Raw genomic sequence first — 20,006 nt, forward strand, 5'->3', positions numbered from 1 at the left:
ATTAAAATAGTTTGGAATCTACGCGTTAAAAGTACACAAAAATAAAATGTAAATAAATTCTATTAAATGTAAACAAAGATCATACTCAATCTCAAGTTCAAGTATATCATAAGTAATTGAAGTCCATTCAGAATCACTCAACTAATGGATATTCAGTTTACTCCCATAGGGAAAAGAAGGGCAGAAGGATTTCAAGTCTTACACAAATACCCATCAGAAGAAGAATTCAACTATCAAAGAAATTTAATTAATGCTTTAAAAGATACAACAAATATATATCTGGATAATGATAATGATGATAGTACAAAAGAATTTATAAATGATTATATACCTAAGAAAAGTAATAGAAGTCCACTTAGACGAGTGAATATTCAGAATACTGGTTTTGGTGTAAAAGAACTGGAAGAAAGAATTCATCGATTAGAATCAGAAGCATTAGATTGGAAATTAAAATTTAAAGAATTATTTAAATCATTAGAATTAATGAATGGAGATAGAGATTTAATTGTTGAAAATGCTGATCTTAAAAAACAAATTATATTATTGGAGCAAAAAATACGACAAAATTCTTCAAAAGAAAAAAATCATTTACAAGAAAGTTTACAAAAGGAATTGGAAGAAAAGGAAGAAATTATTGAAAAACTTAAGCATGATACTGAGACTCAATTAGCTGATATTCATGCTTCAATAGAGCAAACTGAACAGGACAAGCAAAATCAGTTAGCTGATATTCATGCTCTTTTAGAACAATCGGAATTGGATAAGGAGAAATTAAAAGAATTGCAATTGGAATTAGAGCAAAGGAATCAAAATTTGAGCGATGATGATGTTAAACGTTTGGAAAAACAGTTAAAGAAGGAGAGAGAAAACGTTGATGAGTTGGAAAGATATGTACAAGAGCTTCAACAAAGTAAAAATGAATTAATTCGTAATGATGAAAAAACTATCAATCAATTAAATAAAACAATAGAAGAATTGAAAAATCAAAGATCATCTACGGAGAGTAATAGAATTAAAGAGATGAGTAGACAATCAGAAATTGATAAGTCCAGGATTAGAGAGCTTGAGAGATCAGTTCAAGATCTAGAACGTCAAATAAGGTCACTGATGAAAGATTTGCAAAATAGTAGTAGTTCTACTAAAGAACTTGAACGTCAGCTTTCACAAAAGAATTCTCAAATTAACGACTTGAAATCTCAATTATCATCAGTCAAGAACCAACTTGAATCTTTAAGAACAGCCGAAGATTTCAACACGAATCAAAAAATTAGACGTTTAAACCAAGAATTAAGTAATGAAAAAGATACAGTGAACAAATTGAATCAAAAATTACAAATGATTCATGAAGAAGAGCAGAAAAATCATCATTCAAAACATCAAAGAGATAAATTAGTTGAAGAGCAAAAACAAGTCATCAATGAATTACAATCAGATTTGAAATTAGAAATACAACATTCCGATGAATTAAAAGCCAAAATAGATGATTTAGTAACAAAAAGATTAAACAATGACAATTTAGAGAGACACATTATTTCCCTTGAAACTGAAAATGAACAATTATTAAAAAATCATAAAAGATTGGATGAAGAAAATGAAAATTTATTAGAACAGATAAAGGAATTAAAAACAGATATGAAATCAATAATTTCTGAAATTGATGATTCAAAATCTCAAATGCAAACTAAAATAAAAAATTTAGAAGAATTGTGTGCTGATTTAGAAGAAGAAAATAATTTGTTAAGATCAACTAAATCTCAACCTGGTAATGATACATTATATGAAGATAATGTTGAATTAGTTAGAAAATTAAGATCAATGCAAAGAATTTTAGCAGAACTTGGAATATCTGATGAAGAAGAATTGACTCAATTTGATAAAAAATTAAGACAAGTTATAACAGCTATGAAAGATAGTGTCAAAGAAAGTGATTCATTAGTTAATGAATTGAAAAGGGATTTGAAACATTTAGATAATGAAAATAAAACATTAATTGAAGAATTGAGAATATCTCAAGAAGATAATAAATTATTATCATCTGATCTTAAAATGGTTCAAAATGAAAATAAACTGTTGGATTCTGATTTAAAAATTGCAATTGAAGATTTGAGAGGACTTAAAAATGAAATAAATAATTTACAAGATGATAAGTTATTAGATCAAAAACTTTTGAAAAAAGATCTTGCAACATTAGAAAGTGAAAAAATTGATTTAAAAAATCAAATTAAATCAATTGAAAATGAAAATTCAATATTGAAAAAGGATTTATTATTCACTCAAGAACAACTTAAAAAAATTGAACAAAAGGAAGGAGAATCAGCCATACAAGCATATCAAGATTTCCAATTAGATAGAGCTCGTAATGATGTAAATAAAATAACAGAACAATTAAAAAAAGTTAATCTAAACCATGAGTCAGAGTTAATTCAATTAAAAGAAGAACATCTTAAAAAAGTTAAAATTTTACAAGATCAATTAAATGAATCCAAGGAAGACTTATTAAAAGCTAATGAAAATTATAAAATTTCATCAAATCAATTATGGAATATCAAGAATAAAATTCATGGAAATAATGATACAACAAGTAAAATTAGATTTTTAAGAGATGAAAGTAATTATTTTAAAATAAGATATAAAGAAACAGTATTAAAAAGAAATGATTTTGAATTTTTATATAATTTTTTTATAAATCAAATTAAATTAAGTCCATTTTCAATAGATGATAATTCAAAATTTATAAAATTAGGAATATATCCAAATTATACTAGAGGAGATGTTAAAAAAACCCCACCAACTTTCAAAACTATTGCTCAATTTGTTCTAGCTGCTATAAGATTGAAAAAAAGAACTGAAAATGTTAAAAATAAATTTGAACATGTTAATAAAATTAAAAATAAATTGGATTTTGCTAGATCTAAATATAAAGAGTATATAAATGTATAAATTTAATTCATTAATAAAGACAAATCAAAGTGCAAGTTAGCTCTATGAATCAGTATTGTTCGATACATGCACAGATGAGATCACTCTACTTCAATTCAAAATACAGTTCGAACTCATTAAAGAACAGATTTTTTTTTTTAATATAGAAGTATAAAGACTGTTCGATATCAAGAGGATTATTCCTATGGTTCCTCATTTAAATCACCTTTAAATCATCAACTTATAGTGTCGGAAACCACTAACCCTGCCAAAGATTCCCTCCAATGTCATCAGGAGAGAATACAATAGGTAATTCCCAAGGTGGCTCAAACAACTTCAAGTTATGAGCCAACACACTCGAGTAAACAGTCTGATGAAACACTTGAAGAATATCAACTATCTTCGAAACTCAATTTATTAGAGAACAGAGAGTCATCAAGAAACTCAGTTACTGCCACTGACTTTGTGATATTTCTATGCTCTCTAATAAAATTGATTTTCAATGATAGTTGAGATTCTTCTGGTTTTTCAAACATTATTAATATGATTGTTATATTTGAGTCTATATTGTCTGTGGTCGTCACTATTAAACCCAATATTAAAGATGTATTGTGAATTGAAAAGTCAAACCAATCAAAAATTTGATCCCCTCATTTAATAACGAATTCACTTTCAATGAAATAAAGTTCATCAGTAAATAAACACGAACACATTCCTTCAATTTTAAACTTATTTTTATTCACTCTCATTAAATGTAAATTTTAACAAACCTCAATCTTCTAACATACTCCTCGCTTAGCTTCTAAAATTTTGGGACTTAACAAGCTTACTTAAAGAGCTGTATCATACAGTAGTGCATCCTTCGATCTCAAGCCTTAACCACGATCTTTATGGAGAGCAAGCAACTTTTAGATCTTCCAATTGACAACAATTAAAATATTTGATGTAATGTATTAAATTGTAGCTTCATCTGATTTGAATGTGTTGTAAATTTTGTTTCCAGATCACCTCTAGTTTTTCCGTAGGAATGTATTCAAAAATTTGAAGGTGAACTTAGTCATTAGTTGAAATTGATTTGGATGAATTGCAGCCGGTAGATTATTTGACAAGTTTTCATTTAATTGAAGATTGTGAATAGAATAAGTTGCTAATCTAATTATGTTGAATTTATAAAGTCGGAAAACACTAAGCTATGACATTTAATTCAACGTCATTATATCCTTATAAAAATTATTGTTTTTACGACATGCTATACGACATTGTCTATAAAAATCATATTCTTTTCTCCACAAAAATAATATTTAACAAATTATTTATTACCTTACGCTCAATTCAAAACTAGATCAAGTCAAATCAAGCAGATCAAAAAACAATGTCAGATGAACCATTATCCGAAACATCATCATCATCATCATTTGTCCCGGTACAATTACAAGATGCAATTCAAGTAATAGATGAATTTAAAAATTTTAATAATGAAATTTTAGAATATATTAATAAAACTTCAATTTCAAATAATAATTATCATATAATTTCAGTATTTGGATCACAATCAACTGGTAAATCAACATTATTAAATAAATTATTTAATACAAATTTTGATGTTATGAATGAAAACAATAGACAACAAACAACAAAAGGAATATGGTTAGCTCATTCACCATCTATATCATCAACAAAAGGTCAGTTATTAAATAAATCAACAAATATATTAGTTATGGATGTTGAAGGAACAGATGGTAGAGAAAGAGGAGAAGATCAAGATTTTGAAAGAAAAGCTGCATTATTTGCTTTATCAACTTCTGAAATTTTAATATTAAATGTTTGGGAACATCAAATTGGTTTATATCAAGGTGCAAATATGGGATTATTAAAAACTGTTTTTGAAGTTAATTTGACATTATTTGGAAGGAGTAAGTTGGAGAAGAAGAATTCAGCAGATCACAAAGTATTATTATTAGTTGTTATAAGAGATCATGTTGGTAATACTCCAATTGAAAGTTTATCAAATACAATAACTCAAGATTTAAAAAAAATGTGGAATTCTTTAACAAAACCTCAAGAATTTGAAAATTTAAAATTTGAAGATTTTTTTGATATTGATTTTCATGCATTAAATCATAAAATTTTACAACCTGAACAATTTGTAGAAGGTGTTGAAAAATTAGGTGATAGAATATTGGATGAAAATGATTTATTTAAACCTGAATATCATCATAATATACCAATTGATGGTTGGACATTATATGCAGAAAATTGTTGGGAACAAATTGAAAATAATAAAGATTTAGATTTACCTACACAACAAATTTTAGTATCACAATTTAAATGTGATGAAATTGTTGAAAATATTTATAATGAATTTTTAAATAAATTTAAGGAGCATTTTAGAGCTATACAAGATGAACCAAATTTTGAAGAATTAGGTAGTTTATTCAATGATTTAAAAAATGATATATTAGAAGATTATGATCAATTAGCTACAAAATATAATCAATCTGTTTATGAACTGAAAAGATCAAAATTGGATACAATGATTAATAGTAAATTTAAGGACGTATTTGATATATATTCAAAACAATTAATTGAAAATTCAAAATTAACATTTGAAAAAGATTTAGTAGCATTAAAAGGACAAAATTTTATTGAAGAATCTAAAAGATTATCATCAAACATTCTTAATTCAATAGCCAAAAATTTAGAATTAATTTCATTAAATGGATCAATAGATTATAAAGATTTAACCACGACATTTGAAAAAGACATTAATCAAATAATTTTAAAACAACAACAAATTGAATTAGATAATATAATAAATAAATCAATTAAAAAATTAAATAATAATTTAACCAAATACATGCAATTTGAAATAAATGATCCAAATGATAAAACATGGGATAATATATTAAATAAATTTAATGAATTAATTAAAGAAATTTCTATAAAGTATCCAAATAATGATTTTAAATTAAATACAACAAAACAACAAAATGAAGAATCAATTACAAAATTTAAATTTAAATCATGGAATAATTTATATGAAAATATACATAAATTAATTTACAAGGAAAAAATTTTAAATTTATTAATTTCAAAATTTGATGATAAATTTAGATATGATTTAAATGGATTACCAAAATTATATCAAAATTCTGTGGAATTAGAAAATAATTTTAAATTAGCTAAAGATCAAGCATTAAGAATTTTACCAATTTTAACTTTAGCTAAATTAAGTGATGATAGTGAAATTATACCTGATTTTAATATATTTGATACAAATTTGAGGACAAAATATGGTTTAAAATTATTTGAAAATGAAGAAGAAGATGATGAAGATGAAGATCACCAAAAAAATTTAGAAACAAATGCATTTGCTGAAATTATTAATGAATCAGAAAAATCAGAAATTTATATAAAATTTAAAAAAGAAATAGATGCAAAATTTATTGAAACAAAAAGATCAATTGTTCAACATATAACATCAATACCATATTATATATACATAATAATAATAATATTAGGATGGAATGAATTTATGGCAATAATAAGAAATCCATTTACTTTTGCATTATCTATATTATTATTAGCTACAATTTATATATTATATTCCATGAATTTATTAAAACCTGCTATTACAATAGCAACAAAATTAATTGATGAAATTATAATTGCAGGAAAGACAAAATTAAAAGAAATTTTAATTGATGATTTTGAAATTCAAAGTCGAAATTTATCAAAAATTAGTGGAATAAAACATGAAAATCATGAAGAAGAAGAAGAAATTAATAATAAAATTGAAGAACCAAAATATGAAGAAAATATTGAATTAGAAGAATTTAAAAAACCAAAAGTTATAGTTGAAGATATAAGTGAAGAATCAATTTAAGATTTATTCACTTCTTAATAGGGTAAATTAATTAGACTTTTATGTAAAATTCTGTATGTCGTGAATTTATAATATGTCAAACCATATTATTTCTTGAAATTTATTGTCTTTTTTTTTGATTGTCACTATTTTTATTGTTACGTCATTATTAATATGTAACTTCTCGTTAGTAGGCTTAAAATTGAAACTATAATTTGCGCTTTTTAAATAAGAATCTCCCCTATTAGCCTAAGATAATCCAAGAATGTTTCAACTCCACAAAAAATGATGAATTCATATATAAAATTCTTGAAGTGATAGAGCGAAAATGACTTTTCTTTTTTCACCATTTAGTATTAGTCTGTGTTGTTTAATTGGCTTTTGTTTCATTTGTAAATTTATCCGTGATGTAATTTTTCAATACAATCAAATCAAAATTGATGCTATTGTGAACTTCTTAAAAAATGTATCTCACATACAATTGCAATTACAACAACAAATTACGAGAGTAGATCAAATGAAAAAGAAATAACAAATCAAAGGTGATATATTGTTTATCCGATCAAATCTTGGTCTTATTGTTCGAGGAAAATTAAGGCATAGGTCGGATGATGTACTACTTTGAGTAAATTGAATTATTGTAACATTATGCAAATATGTTACAATATATAATTATGTTACACAAAGTCATATGTAATAGAAAAAGATAAAGAAAGAAATTAAAAAAAATTATAAAGAAACATAAATTCATTTGTTTCAATTCTACTACAACATTCTCATTCCCAGAAGACAGTATTAAATACAATTTCTGGGTAAGAGAAGAAAAGAATTTAAAACTTGATATATCTTTTTTTTTGTTAAATTGTTTCTTCGGTACATATATAATACTATGAATTAAGGTTTTAAAAATCAATTTCAATTATCAGTTTAAAATTTTTCATAAATATCATCCAAATTGATTCAAATATCAAATATAATCTTCCATTTTTTTATTTTGCATTTACAAAAGTTATCACCATAAGAGTTACTCTTAACCATAATTTCATTTAGTTAACTAATTCCAATTTTTTTGCATATTCATTTTATCCTATTTTCCTCCTCATAGCATGGTATTATCATCCACAACAACTCCAAATTCTAATTCTAATACTAAAATTTTCAAAAATGATGAAAAATCAAATTATTTTACAACTAATATAACAATATCAGAATCAAATTCATCATCATTTGGAAATTATTCATCACCTTCATCACCAAATATGAGTTCAGAATCAATAAATAATCATTTAAATTTATCAACTTCAATTTCATCAACTTCAACTAATGAAACATCAAATTCAACTACTAATACTTCAACTAATTCTTCATTATTAGATTCAATAGTTGATTCATTTATAAAACCTTTAACTAATGAAAATTTAAATTTACATTCAAATTTAATTTTAGAAGATTTTAAAGAATCATTAAGTAAAGATTCAATAACTATGTTACCAAATTATAATATTTCCCCAACAGGTGATGAAAAGGGATCTTATTTAGTTGTTGATTTAGGTGGGTCTACTTTAAGAGTTGCTATTGTAAATATTGAATCACCAACCACAGAAAAACAAAGAAAAGATAGATTAAAAATTATTATTGAAGATAAATGGATAATACCAAATGAATTTAAAATTTTAAATTATAATTTTTTTAGATTTATTGGTTTTAAAATAATGGAAACTTTGGAGAAACAAGACTTAATTAATATTAGTGATGTAATAAATACTGGAATAACATGGTCTTTTCCCCTTGATACAACTTCATATAATAATGGTAAAATACGTCATGTTTCAAAAGGTTATACAATAGATTCAGATATTTATGATAAAGATTTAAAATTAATATTTGAATCAATATTATTTAAAGAATTTAATCTCAAAATTGATATAAAATTAATTTCAAATGATTCATTAGCTGTTTATTCTGCAGGAACATTTTTAGATGATAAAATGAAATTAGCTATGGTTTTAGGAACTGGATTTAATATGTGTTGTCAATTACAAACACCTGATAAAAACGCTACTGGTAGTGATGATACTCCTCAAATGCATCCAAAAAAATTAATTGATTCTAAAATTTTAATAAATACAGAATTATCATTATTTGGTCAAAATTTATGTAATATTTTTTCAACAAAATATGATGGAATAATAGATTCAAGATTTAATAATTTTAAACATCATTTTAAAACTTTTTTAAGTCAAGATCCCGAAAATAATTTATTATTTCAACCAAATGAATTAATGACAAGTGGTAGATATTTACCCGAATTAAATAGATTAATTATAATTGATTTAATTAATAATGGGGAGATATTAAGTAATTTTAATAAGTCAGAGCTTCATGATTTATTAGAAATTAAATATGATGGATTTAATGGTGAATTAATGTGTTTTATTAATGAATCTAATGATTATGAACAAATAAATTTAAAATTTAAAAAATTTTATAAACTAGATAAGAATTTAAAAAATTCAGATATTGATATTTTAAAAATTATAATTGAATCAATTTTAAAAAGAGCTTCATTTATAATAGCAAATTCAATTATAGCATTTTTTAAATTATTTAAAATTTATAATACCAATGAAACAAATAAAGGTCTAATTACCATAGGTTATGTTGGATCAGTATTAAATTTTTTTAATAATTATAGAAAATTAATTATTGATTATGTTAATAATTCTAGTGATGCTCAAACTCAAGGTTATTCTATTGATTTAAAATTAATTGATAATAGTTCTATTATTGGTGCTGCTATTGGTGCTGCTTATTATTCAAAATAGAAAAATAGAACAAATAAGATGAAAGGTTTCAGGAAGAAGATATAAAAAGAAAGGAAATTAAAAATAAAATGATTGAATTTATGAAATGGAAATTAATGCATTTAGTTAGATAGTATTAGGTAGTTTGTTGTTTTTAGGGCGTTTTAAGGGGTTTTTGTATGGTTATAGAATTTATAAATAAAGAACAATTTTTAATCTACACTACAAAATCCTAGGATCTCGTTGCAGAAAAGACCTATTGGAATGCAGTTTACCTTAGGTTCAAAGATACGAGATACGATCATTGGAGTTTGGTTTAAAGTATTTGATAAATTAAAAGTTAGCCTGCTGTGGTACGCCGTTTTGCAGATAATTAATTGATATCTTAGGTTCATTGATACAGGAGTTTTCTTTAGAGACTGCTGAAGAACAGTGATAAATCAATAGTAAACCTCATTACATTAGTGTATTTTTTTCTATCATAAAATCTATATCTTATATATAATATGGTCATATTTATAATTTAAATTTTAAACCTGCAGCAGCATTATCACAAACAATTAAAACATTTGAATGATCTTGTAAATAACTTGATGGGAAATTTGAATCATTTGGTTTACCATTAATAGTTTTATTTAAAGCAAATTTTTTTGATTCTCCTAATACAATTAAACAAATTTCTTCTGAATTATCTAAAATTGTTGAAATACCAACACTTAATGCAAATTTAGGAACTTGAGATAAGTCGTTATTAAAAAATCTTGAGTTTGCTTTTATTGTTGATTCTGCAAGCTCTACTTTTCTTGTTTTTGAATTTCTTGTTGAACCTTTTTCATTAAATGCTAAATGACCTTCAGGACCTAAACCACCTAAAAATAAATGAATTTTTCCATATTTTTTAATTTTTGATTCATAATCATTACATTCTTTTTCAATATCCTGTGTTAAACCATTTAATATATTTATATTTTCTTTTGGTATATCTATATGATTAAAAAATTTATCATACATAAAATAATGATAAGATTGAGGATTTTGAGGTGATAAATTTAAATATTCATCCATATTAAAAGTTATAACATTTTTGAAACTTATTAAACCTTTTTTATTTGCTTCTATTAATCTCTTATATATTCCTTCTGGTGATGAACCAGTTGGTAATCCTAATATAAATGGTTTTGATGATGTAGGATTAAATTGATTTATCTTTTTTATTATATAATCTGCTAAATATTGTGATGCATCTTCATCTGATGAGAAAGTAGCTTGTCTCATTGTGGTGTGGGGGTTATTTTGTTGGTATGGTATGGTTTGGTTGATGGTGATTGACTGTAATTTGATGATACATTACTTCATATATAGTGAGTATTCAATAAAGTAGATGTCTCATGTTTAAGTATAATCATCATAGTAAAGTAATAAATACAACGTTACATAAAATTTTATATTTCTAGAAAATCAATTTGCGCTTTCTTAAGTATGAACATAGGTTTATGACATTAAACAAAATTGACGTCATTGAAATTTATGCGACAAGAAAAGAAATCAAGAAATCAAATTTATTTTCAAGAAATGTAGCAAGTGTTACGTTTTTTAGTCGAAGTTGTGGTAGTAATTGTGATAAAGTCGGGGCGATGGTAACATAATACTTCGACCTAAGAAAATATAAATTTCAGGTGGTGGTGGTGATGGTAGTAGTATATACGAATGTAACATAAATTAATGTTACATTTTAAATTCATGTTACATTTTTAAATTGTAAGCAATTTCTTTTTTTTTTGTGTCATTAAAAAAAGATGATCAATTTTGACATGATACGCATATTAAGTAATACAACATATGTACATAGTTAATATCATATATCATCATCTTAAATTATCTTAAATTATACATACACATGTTTAAACTTCATTTATATATATATATACTCATTTGTATATACATTATGAGTTAACTTAGTATTTATCATACTATTACCATACCATACCATATTATACATACTTTCAAACAACACACCAAACTCGAGTCATTGATACCCCCATATATACCCCCATAATCTTATAGATTCATACATTATAGATATTTGCATACAGACAACTCACTCATAAAAATGTCATCAATTACTAGATTCACCAATTGTCATTTAATTGATAATGGGAAATTATATCAAAATACTGATTTATATGTTGATAATAATACCCAAAAAATTATTGCAAAACCAAGTAATCTTAATCAATATGAGATCACCGTAATAGATTTAAAAGGTGAAATATTAGCACCTGGTTTCATAGATATTCAAAATAATGGAATTTATGGATTAAATTTTTCAAATTTAAATTCAAATTCAACAGAAGAAGATATAAAAGAATTTAAAAGATTTTATAAAGATGCAATGAAAAAATATTTATCAACTGGTGTTACTTCATTATGTCCTACTGTAACTTCAAATTTTCCAGATGTTTATACTAAAGTATTACCAATATACAAGAAATCAAGATTAAATAATCAATGTGATTCATTAGGTGCACATTTAGAAGGTCCTTTTATAAATAAAGAAAAAAAAGGTTGTCATCCAATTGAAACTTTTGTTGATGCAAATCCAAAAGATAAATCACCAGAATCAAAATTATTAGAAATTTATGGTGGTGAAAAAAATTTAATTGATAATGTTTGTATTATTACTGCTGCTCCTGAAATTCCTGGTATTTTGGATTTAATACCAATTATTACAAAAAAATTAAATTTAATTTATTCAATTGGTCATACAATGACTGATTATAATATTGGATTACAAGCAATAGATAATGGTTGTACAATGATTACTCATTTATATAATGCAATGCCTCAACCTCATCATAGAGATGCTGGAGTTGTTGGATTAATAAATACTCCAGAAGTTTCTTCAGAAAGAAATTTACCATATTTTGGTTTAATTTGTGATGGAGTTCATGTAAATCCTTCAATGGTTAATTTAGCTTATAAATCAAATCCAAATAAATGTGTATTAGTAACTGATGCAATGCATTTAATTGGTTTATCAAATGGTTCTTATAAATGGGATAATCAAATAATTATAAAAGAAGATGATAGATTATATTTAAAAGGTACTCAAACATTAGCAGGTGCATTAACTACTTTACCTCAATGTATAAGAAATTTAATGAAATGGTCAAATATTTCATTACAAGAAGCTATAAAAACTTGTACAAATAATGCTGCTGATTCAATTGGTTTATCTCTGGAAAAGGGGTTTTTAAATATTGGTTGTGATGCTGATTTTGTTATATTGAATCATAAAGGTTTTGTTACTAAAATTTTTAAATTAGGTAAAGAATTTAAATCAAGTGATATTAATTATGATATTGATTATCCTATTTATGTTGAAAATGGTAATAAAAATAATAATGATAAAGGAGTTAGTAGTGATAGAATTTCTGCTGTTTTATAGAATCTTTATATATTTTTATAAGAAATATTTGCATACTTTTTAACTTTTTGTTTTGTAGATTGTATAAGATTGCAAAATCTGATGATGCATTGTTTCAAGTTTGTTCACAAAATGTTCTACAAAAAACATATGGTGGTTCAAATTGAACCTTAAAGAAAGGGGAAGGGGTATACGCTGGCTGCCAAATTTTTTAATAGTTCAGCTAAGGTGTACCATTGTATCTCTCCATCAATAAATTTAGCAGCAAGCGTATACCCCTTCCCCTTTCTTTTATGTTCAACAAAATCTTGACTTCAACAGATCCATCCTTATATTTTCTAAATTGTTGAGGCTTGGCAGCAGGTGGTGTGATAGATGATGTAAAATTGATAAAAGCATTAGCAATGTTATCGAATATCGCTGTTGAATGTAAAAGGGTGGATGAGTTATTTGATAGAGGTAGTCGTATAACCTGAAAATGTGATGGTAAAGTAACTAATTCAAGCAAAAAAAGTGAGGACAACTTGGATAACTTTATTTTGAAAACGACCTGCTGTTGGGTTGAGTGTTGGGCTCCATGTAGAAGTTTGGAGGTGACGACATCTGAAAACTAAATTTCTATTATCTGAGCTAACCTAACTTCTGAAAATTAGTAAATAAATGTAGATTATCCTGGTGAGAAAACTAACTATTAAAATATAAAAAGGTAGAAATTATTGGAAATTCGTCTATATTTAACATAAACTTTAAGCCTTAAACGAATTTCATTTGATGGTTAAAATTTAATAACAATAAACTGAAAATTTGATAACAATAACTGAAATTTTCATCGTAAAATAGAAAATTTTATTGTTACTGTGGTAGGAAAGCTGACGCAATATTTACGACAAGTGTAATTTCACCACTACAAGAAATCAATTTTTATTAGTTACTTTCAATACTCATAGCGTTGAAGTTTTAAGCCGAAAACATTAGTCGGGGTAACTCTCATATTTGGATCAGAGAGCATGGAAATACTTGTGGGTCAAATTTTGGTACTAAATCAAGAATTGGAATGATTTATCCGTTGTATAATATGAAGATTAATTTATTCTTTTTTGCTCTTTCTTTTATTCCCTTTTATGCTATATATGCCACTTAATGACCTTCAGGATTTTGGTTTTGATTGATTGACTGACCACAAACCAGAAAGCTACCGTCGTCTTCGCACTTTACTTATCACTTTGGTTATGTATTTATTGATCCTGAAATACGTAACAAAGTGGTGTCCCGTAAAATTGATTCTGAAACGCAATATGGTAGCCGAGCTCAAAAATTCTCGTCCAAAAACCAATTAATAATTACATTTGTAAGAGAAAAGAGTTAATCAAAACTCCACTTTTATTGCCACTCGTCAAGTTTATTCAATACCTACAACGCATCAGTCATTTATTCAACCAATTGATCAGTTAGTCATATTGGATTTTAAGATGAATATATTTCTCAATCTACCTAAAGAAATTCTAGCACTAATCATTAAATTTATAAATGATAAGTCAAAAATTCTGGAATTAATTGCAATCCTTCCCTTGAGGGAATTAGCTTTAGAAGAAAGGTTTTCAACGTATCATGTTACTACAAGGTGTAATCATGGCGATGGGTGCAGTGAAATTTTAAAATCACTTTATCATCAATTCAAATTTAAACCTTCCAAAATCATTGGTGAAACTTCTGCTATTCATGTATTACTCAATTTTGGAAAGTCGGGGTCATTAGCTACGATTTCAAATTGTTATCATGAAGATATTTCAGATGCTGTTGATTATAGTATGTGTAAATTTGAGATATTATTAAGATGTTGCAATCATTTTTTCGAATTAAAAAGAATTATGAATCATGTGAATGTTGTTGGAATTGATCTTTATGGTTTATTTAGTTGTCCTTCTGATATAGATAAAAGTGCTCATTCTTATTTGAACGCCATTAAATCAGCTAGTTTGGAAACATTAAGAACTCCTTATAAAATATCATTTATGGTTGAGTTTCCTACATCTTTGAAGCACATGGCATTACGGCTTAGAGAAAATGAAGCAATAAATTTAGATTTAAGAACATTGGTAAATCTTGAACATTTTGAATGCCAAGGTCTTTTTGGTATGAAATCAATAATGGATTTAAACATTTCCACTTCAATCAAAGGGTTGAAAATTTATTCATCTGGTTTTGAAGAATTAGGAGATTTAAGAAGTTTGAATAAATTGAAAACGCTTCAAATTTCTGGATGTAAAGAATTGATTGATTTCATTAAGTGTTGCTTTCCAGATTCATTAGATTATGTTGAATACGAGCATCGTGTTTCCGCTTCAAAAGTTACTGAGTTATATGAAAGTACTAAGATTGGTATGGTTGAGCAATTTGATATATCTGATTTTTCAAATGATGGGACCTCATATTGCATGCATTCTAATACGAATTTTCCAACGAATCTAAATACTTTATGCATTCTGGATCACGCCGGGACTTTACAATTAGGTTCCAATTTGAAACTTAAACATATTGGTATTTTGAAATTAGGAAACATTTCTAAATTGGATTTAAATGCACTTTTGGCTTCCTTACCAAAAGTAATGTTTAGTTTATCAATTTGTACATCAAATATATCTTCTTTTGAAGGTAAAGCTTTATTTCCTGATTTGAATGAGCTTCAACTTGAATGTAATAAATTTGAAAATATATTTAGAACAAATTTACATGAATTAAAAATTTTGTCAATTCTAAATCTTAAGCATAATGTTTCAGTCCAACCAGAAAAATATATTAGATTTGATCCTTTTCAAATGTTGCTGATTGATGATTCCATTTCAAGCATAATTGAAGCTTCAGAAGAAATTGAAACTAAATTTAACAAACAATCAGATACTGTGAATGTGAAAATGCAAAAAATGATGAATTTATCCTTAATTCAAGCTAGTCAAAAGGATCCAATTCTTAGTAATGGTACTCGACCATATATAATTGATCCGATTGTATCTCAAGTTTCTTTTATTGGTTGTGAAAATCTAAAATTCCTCACTATCATTGGATTGGATATAAAAGTTTTAAATATTAATTATTTTCCATCAACTTTAGAAAATTTAACAATTGAAGAGCTTGAATTGCAATCGATTAAAGGTAATTTTGAAAATTTAATTCATTTAAAAAATTTAACTTTAAAAGAAAATCAAATAAATGACTTAATGTTATTAAACCAAACTTTTCCTATAAGTTTAAAGACATTAAATTTATCAAAGAATATAATTAATGATTTAAATTGTTTAAAATTGGATAATTGTGTTAATTTGGCAGATTTAATTTTGAATGAAGTAGCGACACAAGATCAACCAAAAGGAGCAAATGAATTGAAAGAATTATTTTTTAGGCTAGCACCTGCGAAGGGTACTCATTTTGTTTTAACCACAACAAATTCACAAACTATATTTGAATTCTATGATGGTATTGATTATAGTGGCGGCCCCCAATAGGACGAAAATGATAGATATTACTTGGAGTGATTTTCTATAATTATATATGTTTAATGGGGAAAATAATAAGTTATAATTGGTTGTCATCGCGTATTTTAAAACTCTTGAATGATACTTCTGATCTTGTATCATATGTGAAATATGAAATATATATTAATCGTAGTTTGACTCAAAATTTGGTATTTGGAATTTTGGGGATCTTTCAATCAGCAGATTAAATATTACTGAAAATTAACGGTAAACTACAACGTTTTTGCTAAATTATTGCTGAGCTTGAGCAGATATGTTGAAGAAACGTACGACGCATGTGTTGAACGATAAATCCCCTTTTGAGGTTATTTATGAAGGAAAACCTGACTTATTAAAAATTCTGTAGTGGTAAAAGTACATTGTCGTAAAACTTGCGTCAGCTAAAAAATTCCTACCACAGTAACAATGGAAATTTCTATATTACAATGAAAATCTCACGTTATTGTTATTAATGAAGTTCGCCCAAAGATTAAAGATTATCTTAAATATGGACAAATTTCCGATATTTTACTTTTTTTTTATATTTTATTAATTAGTTTTCTCAAAAACATATTCTCTCTACAAAGAATATACATTTATTTACCAGTTTACAGAAGCTTATATTATCTCCTTAATAGAATTTAGTTCACATGTCGTCACCTCCAAACTTCTTCAGCTTCTTCCGTTTGGTTGTGCAGTTGTTGCACATATTCCCACTAGCAGAATAGGTTAATGGTCACCAAGATGAATTTATAATATGAAAATTCAATTTCTCTAATTTAAACTTTAAAAGAATATGAAGAACAACAATCATTAACTGTATGGTGATATGATCGAAAATTTTTAATGGTTGCAAAATACTGTAATGTTCTGAAATATTGGTAATTACACTACTACCGTATTTTCTCTCTTCCCTGTTAATCAAAGTGAAAAATATATTTTAACACTATCGAAATTTCAAAACAGAGACCATCATCACCAATATCAACCAAACACCATCCCTACTAACACCATTTATCATTTTTCTTTAACCCATTTTTACACATAAACACGCACATATATACCACAGCATAGCATACAACACACATAATGGATGATAATGATAGAGCTATATCACGTTTATTTAGGACGTTTAAAACAGTAAAAGAAATGGTAAAAGATAGAGTATGTGAACTTAGGCTCTCTACGAACCAGTATAAACAGGATTACTAACGATTAAAACAAGGGCTACTATATAACACAAGAAGAACTTGATATGACATTAGAAGAATTTCGAGCAAAAGTATGTGATTCAATGGGAAATCCACAAAGAAAATTAATGTGTTTTCAAGCAACACCAACTGCAGAACAATTAGATAAATTTCCAGAAATGGGAAGTTTATGGGTAGAATTTTGTGATGAAGCAAGTGTTGGTATCAAGACAATGAGAAATTTTTGTATACATATAAATGAAAAAAATTTTAATACTGGTATTTTTATATATCAAAATTCAATAACACCAAGTGCAAATAAATTAATTCCTACTGTACAACCAGCAACAATAGAAACATTTCAAGAAAATGATTTAATTGTTAATATAACACATCATGAATTAGTTCCAAAACATTTAAAATTAAATAAAATTGAAAAAAAAAATTTATTAGAAAAATATAGATTAAAAGAATCTCAATTACCAAGAATTCAAAGAGAAGATCCTGTTGCAAGATATTTGGGGTTAAAAAGAGGAGAAATTGTTAAAATTATAAGAAGATCTGAAACTTCTGGTAGATATGCTTCTTATAGAATTTGTTTATAAAATATTTATAATAATTTTGGAAGCATGTTTTAAATTGTAATATTAGTATATAATAGTATTTAATGTTTATTCATTCGAATGATTGATTCAAATTAGTAAGATTATTCCTTTGGAGTACAACACATTACACTATCTTGTATTCCAGTCCACCAATTAACATTTGAAAATTCAATTTGTTTATTTGGTGATACTTCAACTCCTTCCTTTCCCAAAAATATAGGAGCAATAGTTATAATTAAAACATCATAAATTTTTTTAGGATATTCTAATATTTCATTAATAATTGTTGAACCACCTTCAATCATTATTGAATTTATACCTAATTCATTTAATTTTTTAATTATAATTTCCCAATTATTTTTTCTATTCTTAAGTAAAGGTAATGAAATATATTTTCCACCTTGTTCTTTTAGTTTATTACTATTTTTAGGATCTGTAATTGATTCATCAATTAATATAAATGGAGATATTCCTTCACCTTTTTCGCAAATTTTAGATAATTGAGAATCATCATAATTCCATTTATTTGAAGGATCAATTATTATAGGTCTTATTCCATTTAAATTCAAATTATCTTCATCATTATATCTACAATTTAATTTTGGATCATCTACCAATACTGTATTTATTCCAACTAATATAGCTTGATGTTTTGATCTTATATAATGAGTCATTGTTTTTGTTTCTAAATGTGATATTTTAGTTTGTAAACCTCTTTTTAATGCAATTCTTGAATCTAATGATTGTGCATAAGTTAATGTTATATGATTATCATTTGAATTTGAAGGTAAATATGGTTTTAAAAATGGTTTTAATGAGGTAGGTAATGGTGGTAATGACATATTGATTATTGAGATGGATATATAGGCTCACCGAAATTTAAAACAAAAGGAAGACGTATAGACTAGACGAATTATTCAATTCGTATTCCTAAGATCCACTATTTTTGATTTAATCTTTTAAATTGTTCTTCTTTTTCCAATTCTTGTTGTTTAATTCTTAATTGATCTCTTTTAAATCTTTTTAATTCACGTAATTTCCAATTTTTATATTCTAATTCAGGATTTATATCATCAATATCATTAACTGAATTAATACCAATTAAATCTTCTTCTTTTGTGGTTGATGTTGTATCTTTTTGTTGTTTTGATTTTTGTTCTAAATGTGATATTAATAGTTCCTTTTTTTGATTATTCCTTGAATTTGATGAGTTATCTTCAATTGAATTATTTTTTTCTGATTGATCTCTTTGATTTTTTGGTATGAATATTGGTTTACTTATGATTTCTTCTTCCCCTGAAGATGATGAAGACGTATTTGAATCTGATTCATAAGAACATGATGAATCGTTCTTGTCATGAGACATCTACTTTTCAGATTTAATTTGGTTGTAAAATGAATTTAATTTTGGTTGTAAAATATTTTGATAACTATGAAAATTAATGTCAAATGAATATTAATGTCGTGACATATTTTACTCGCGTTAAAATTTTATTCGCGTCTAAAAAGTAAATAGAGGGGTAAAAAATTATTTTGTACTTAACGAGAAATACTTAATAACACAGCGATATTGAACCAAGTGATAGACGAAACAAAATATGAACAACTCAATTTGAGTCAAATTTCTCTTCAAGTTACAGTGGACGCGATCAAAGTAATGAGAAATTTGGTGGATGATGAGGAAACA

At 25.7% G+C, this 20,006-nt stretch overlaps 9 protein-coding genes across 9 annotated transcripts; 6 read left to right on the forward strand and 3 right to left on the reverse strand. All coding sequences in view use genetic code 12, as the record gives it.

The window, feature by feature from the left end:
* Positions 1 to 144: 144 nt before the first annotated feature.
* Positions 145 to 2,940, forward strand: KGF55_004059 (uncharacterized protein; the record flags this gene model as incomplete). Its single annotated transcript, XM_051758922.1, has 1 exon — positions 145 to 2,940. One exon carries the CDS (start codon positions 145 to 147, stop codon positions 2,938 to 2,940), a length of 2,796 nt encoding a protein of 931 aa, XP_051613286.1.
* A 1,351-nt stretch (positions 2,941 to 4,291) lies between these two features.
* NAG6 (dynamin-like GTPase) lies at positions 4,292 to 6,805 on the forward strand (the record flags this gene model as incomplete). Its single annotated transcript, XM_051758923.1, has 1 exon — positions 4,292 to 6,805. The coding sequence occupies one exon, from the start codon at positions 4,292 to 4,294 to the stop codon at positions 6,803 to 6,805; it is 2,514 nt and encodes an 837-aa protein (XP_051613287.1).
* A 1,085-nt stretch (positions 6,806 to 7,890) lies between these two features.
* On the forward strand, positions 7,891 to 9,609 carry HXK1 (hexokinase 1; the record flags this gene model as incomplete). Its single annotated transcript, XM_051758924.1, has 1 exon — positions 7,891 to 9,609. The coding sequence occupies one exon, from the start codon at positions 7,891 to 7,893 to the stop codon at positions 9,607 to 9,609; it is 1,719 nt and encodes a 572-aa protein (XP_051613288.1).
* A 495-nt stretch (positions 9,610 to 10,104) lies between these two features.
* On the reverse strand, positions 10,105 to 10,863 carry NAG1 (Nag1p; the record flags this gene model as incomplete). The annotated part of the gene is made up of 1 exon (XM_051758925.1): positions 10,105 to 10,863. One exon carries the CDS (start codon positions 10,861 to 10,863, stop codon positions 10,105 to 10,107), a length of 759 nt encoding a protein of 252 aa, XP_051613289.1.
* Positions 10,864 to 11,698: 835 nt separating this feature from the next.
* DAC1 (Dac1p) lies at positions 11,699 to 13,036 on the forward strand (the record flags this gene model as incomplete). The annotated part of the gene is made up of 1 exon (XM_051758926.1): positions 11,699 to 13,036. One exon carries the CDS (start codon positions 11,699 to 11,701, stop codon positions 13,034 to 13,036), a length of 1,338 nt encoding a protein of 445 aa, XP_051613290.1.
* A 1,448-nt stretch (positions 13,037 to 14,484) lies between these two features.
* Positions 14,485 to 16,515, forward strand: KGF55_004064 (uncharacterized protein; the record flags this gene model as incomplete). The annotated part of the gene is made up of 1 exon (XM_051758927.1): positions 14,485 to 16,515. The coding sequence occupies one exon, from the start codon at positions 14,485 to 14,487 to the stop codon at positions 16,513 to 16,515; it is 2,031 nt and encodes a 676-aa protein (XP_051613291.1).
* A 1,098-nt stretch (positions 16,516 to 17,613) lies between these two features.
* Positions 17,614 to 18,319, forward strand: KGF55_004065 (DNA-directed RNA polymerase core subunit; the record flags this gene model as incomplete). Its single annotated transcript, XM_051758928.1, has 2 exons — positions 17,614 to 17,688; positions 17,750 to 18,319. 2 exons carry the CDS (start codon positions 17,614 to 17,616, stop codon positions 18,317 to 18,319), a joined length of 645 nt encoding a protein of 214 aa, XP_051613292.1.
* Positions 18,320 to 18,420: 101 nt separating this feature from the next.
* Positions 18,421 to 19,161, reverse strand: KGF55_004066 (2,5-diamino-6-(ribosylamino)-4(3H)-pyrimidinone 5'-phosphate reductase; the record flags this gene model as incomplete). Its single annotated transcript, XM_051758929.1, has 1 exon — positions 18,421 to 19,161. One exon carries the CDS (start codon positions 19,159 to 19,161, stop codon positions 18,421 to 18,423), a length of 741 nt encoding a protein of 246 aa, XP_051613293.1.
* Positions 19,162 to 19,259: 98 nt separating this feature from the next.
* Positions 19,260 to 19,685, reverse strand: KGF55_004067 (uncharacterized protein; the record flags this gene model as incomplete). Its single annotated transcript, XM_051758931.1, has 1 exon — positions 19,260 to 19,685. The coding sequence occupies one exon, from the start codon at positions 19,683 to 19,685 to the stop codon at positions 19,260 to 19,262; it is 426 nt and encodes a 141-aa protein (XP_051613294.1).
* Between the last annotated feature and the right edge of the window lie 321 nt (positions 19,686 to 20,006).

This window comes from Candida pseudojiufengensis (genome assembly GCF_024610245.1).
Source record: "Candida pseudojiufengensis strain CBS 10847 chromosome Unknown scaffold17, whole genome shotgun sequence".
In the NCBI taxonomy this organism is placed as follows: Eukaryota; Fungi; Ascomycota; class Pichiomycetes; order Serinales; family Debaryomycetaceae; genus Lodderomyces; species Lodderomyces pseudojiufengensis.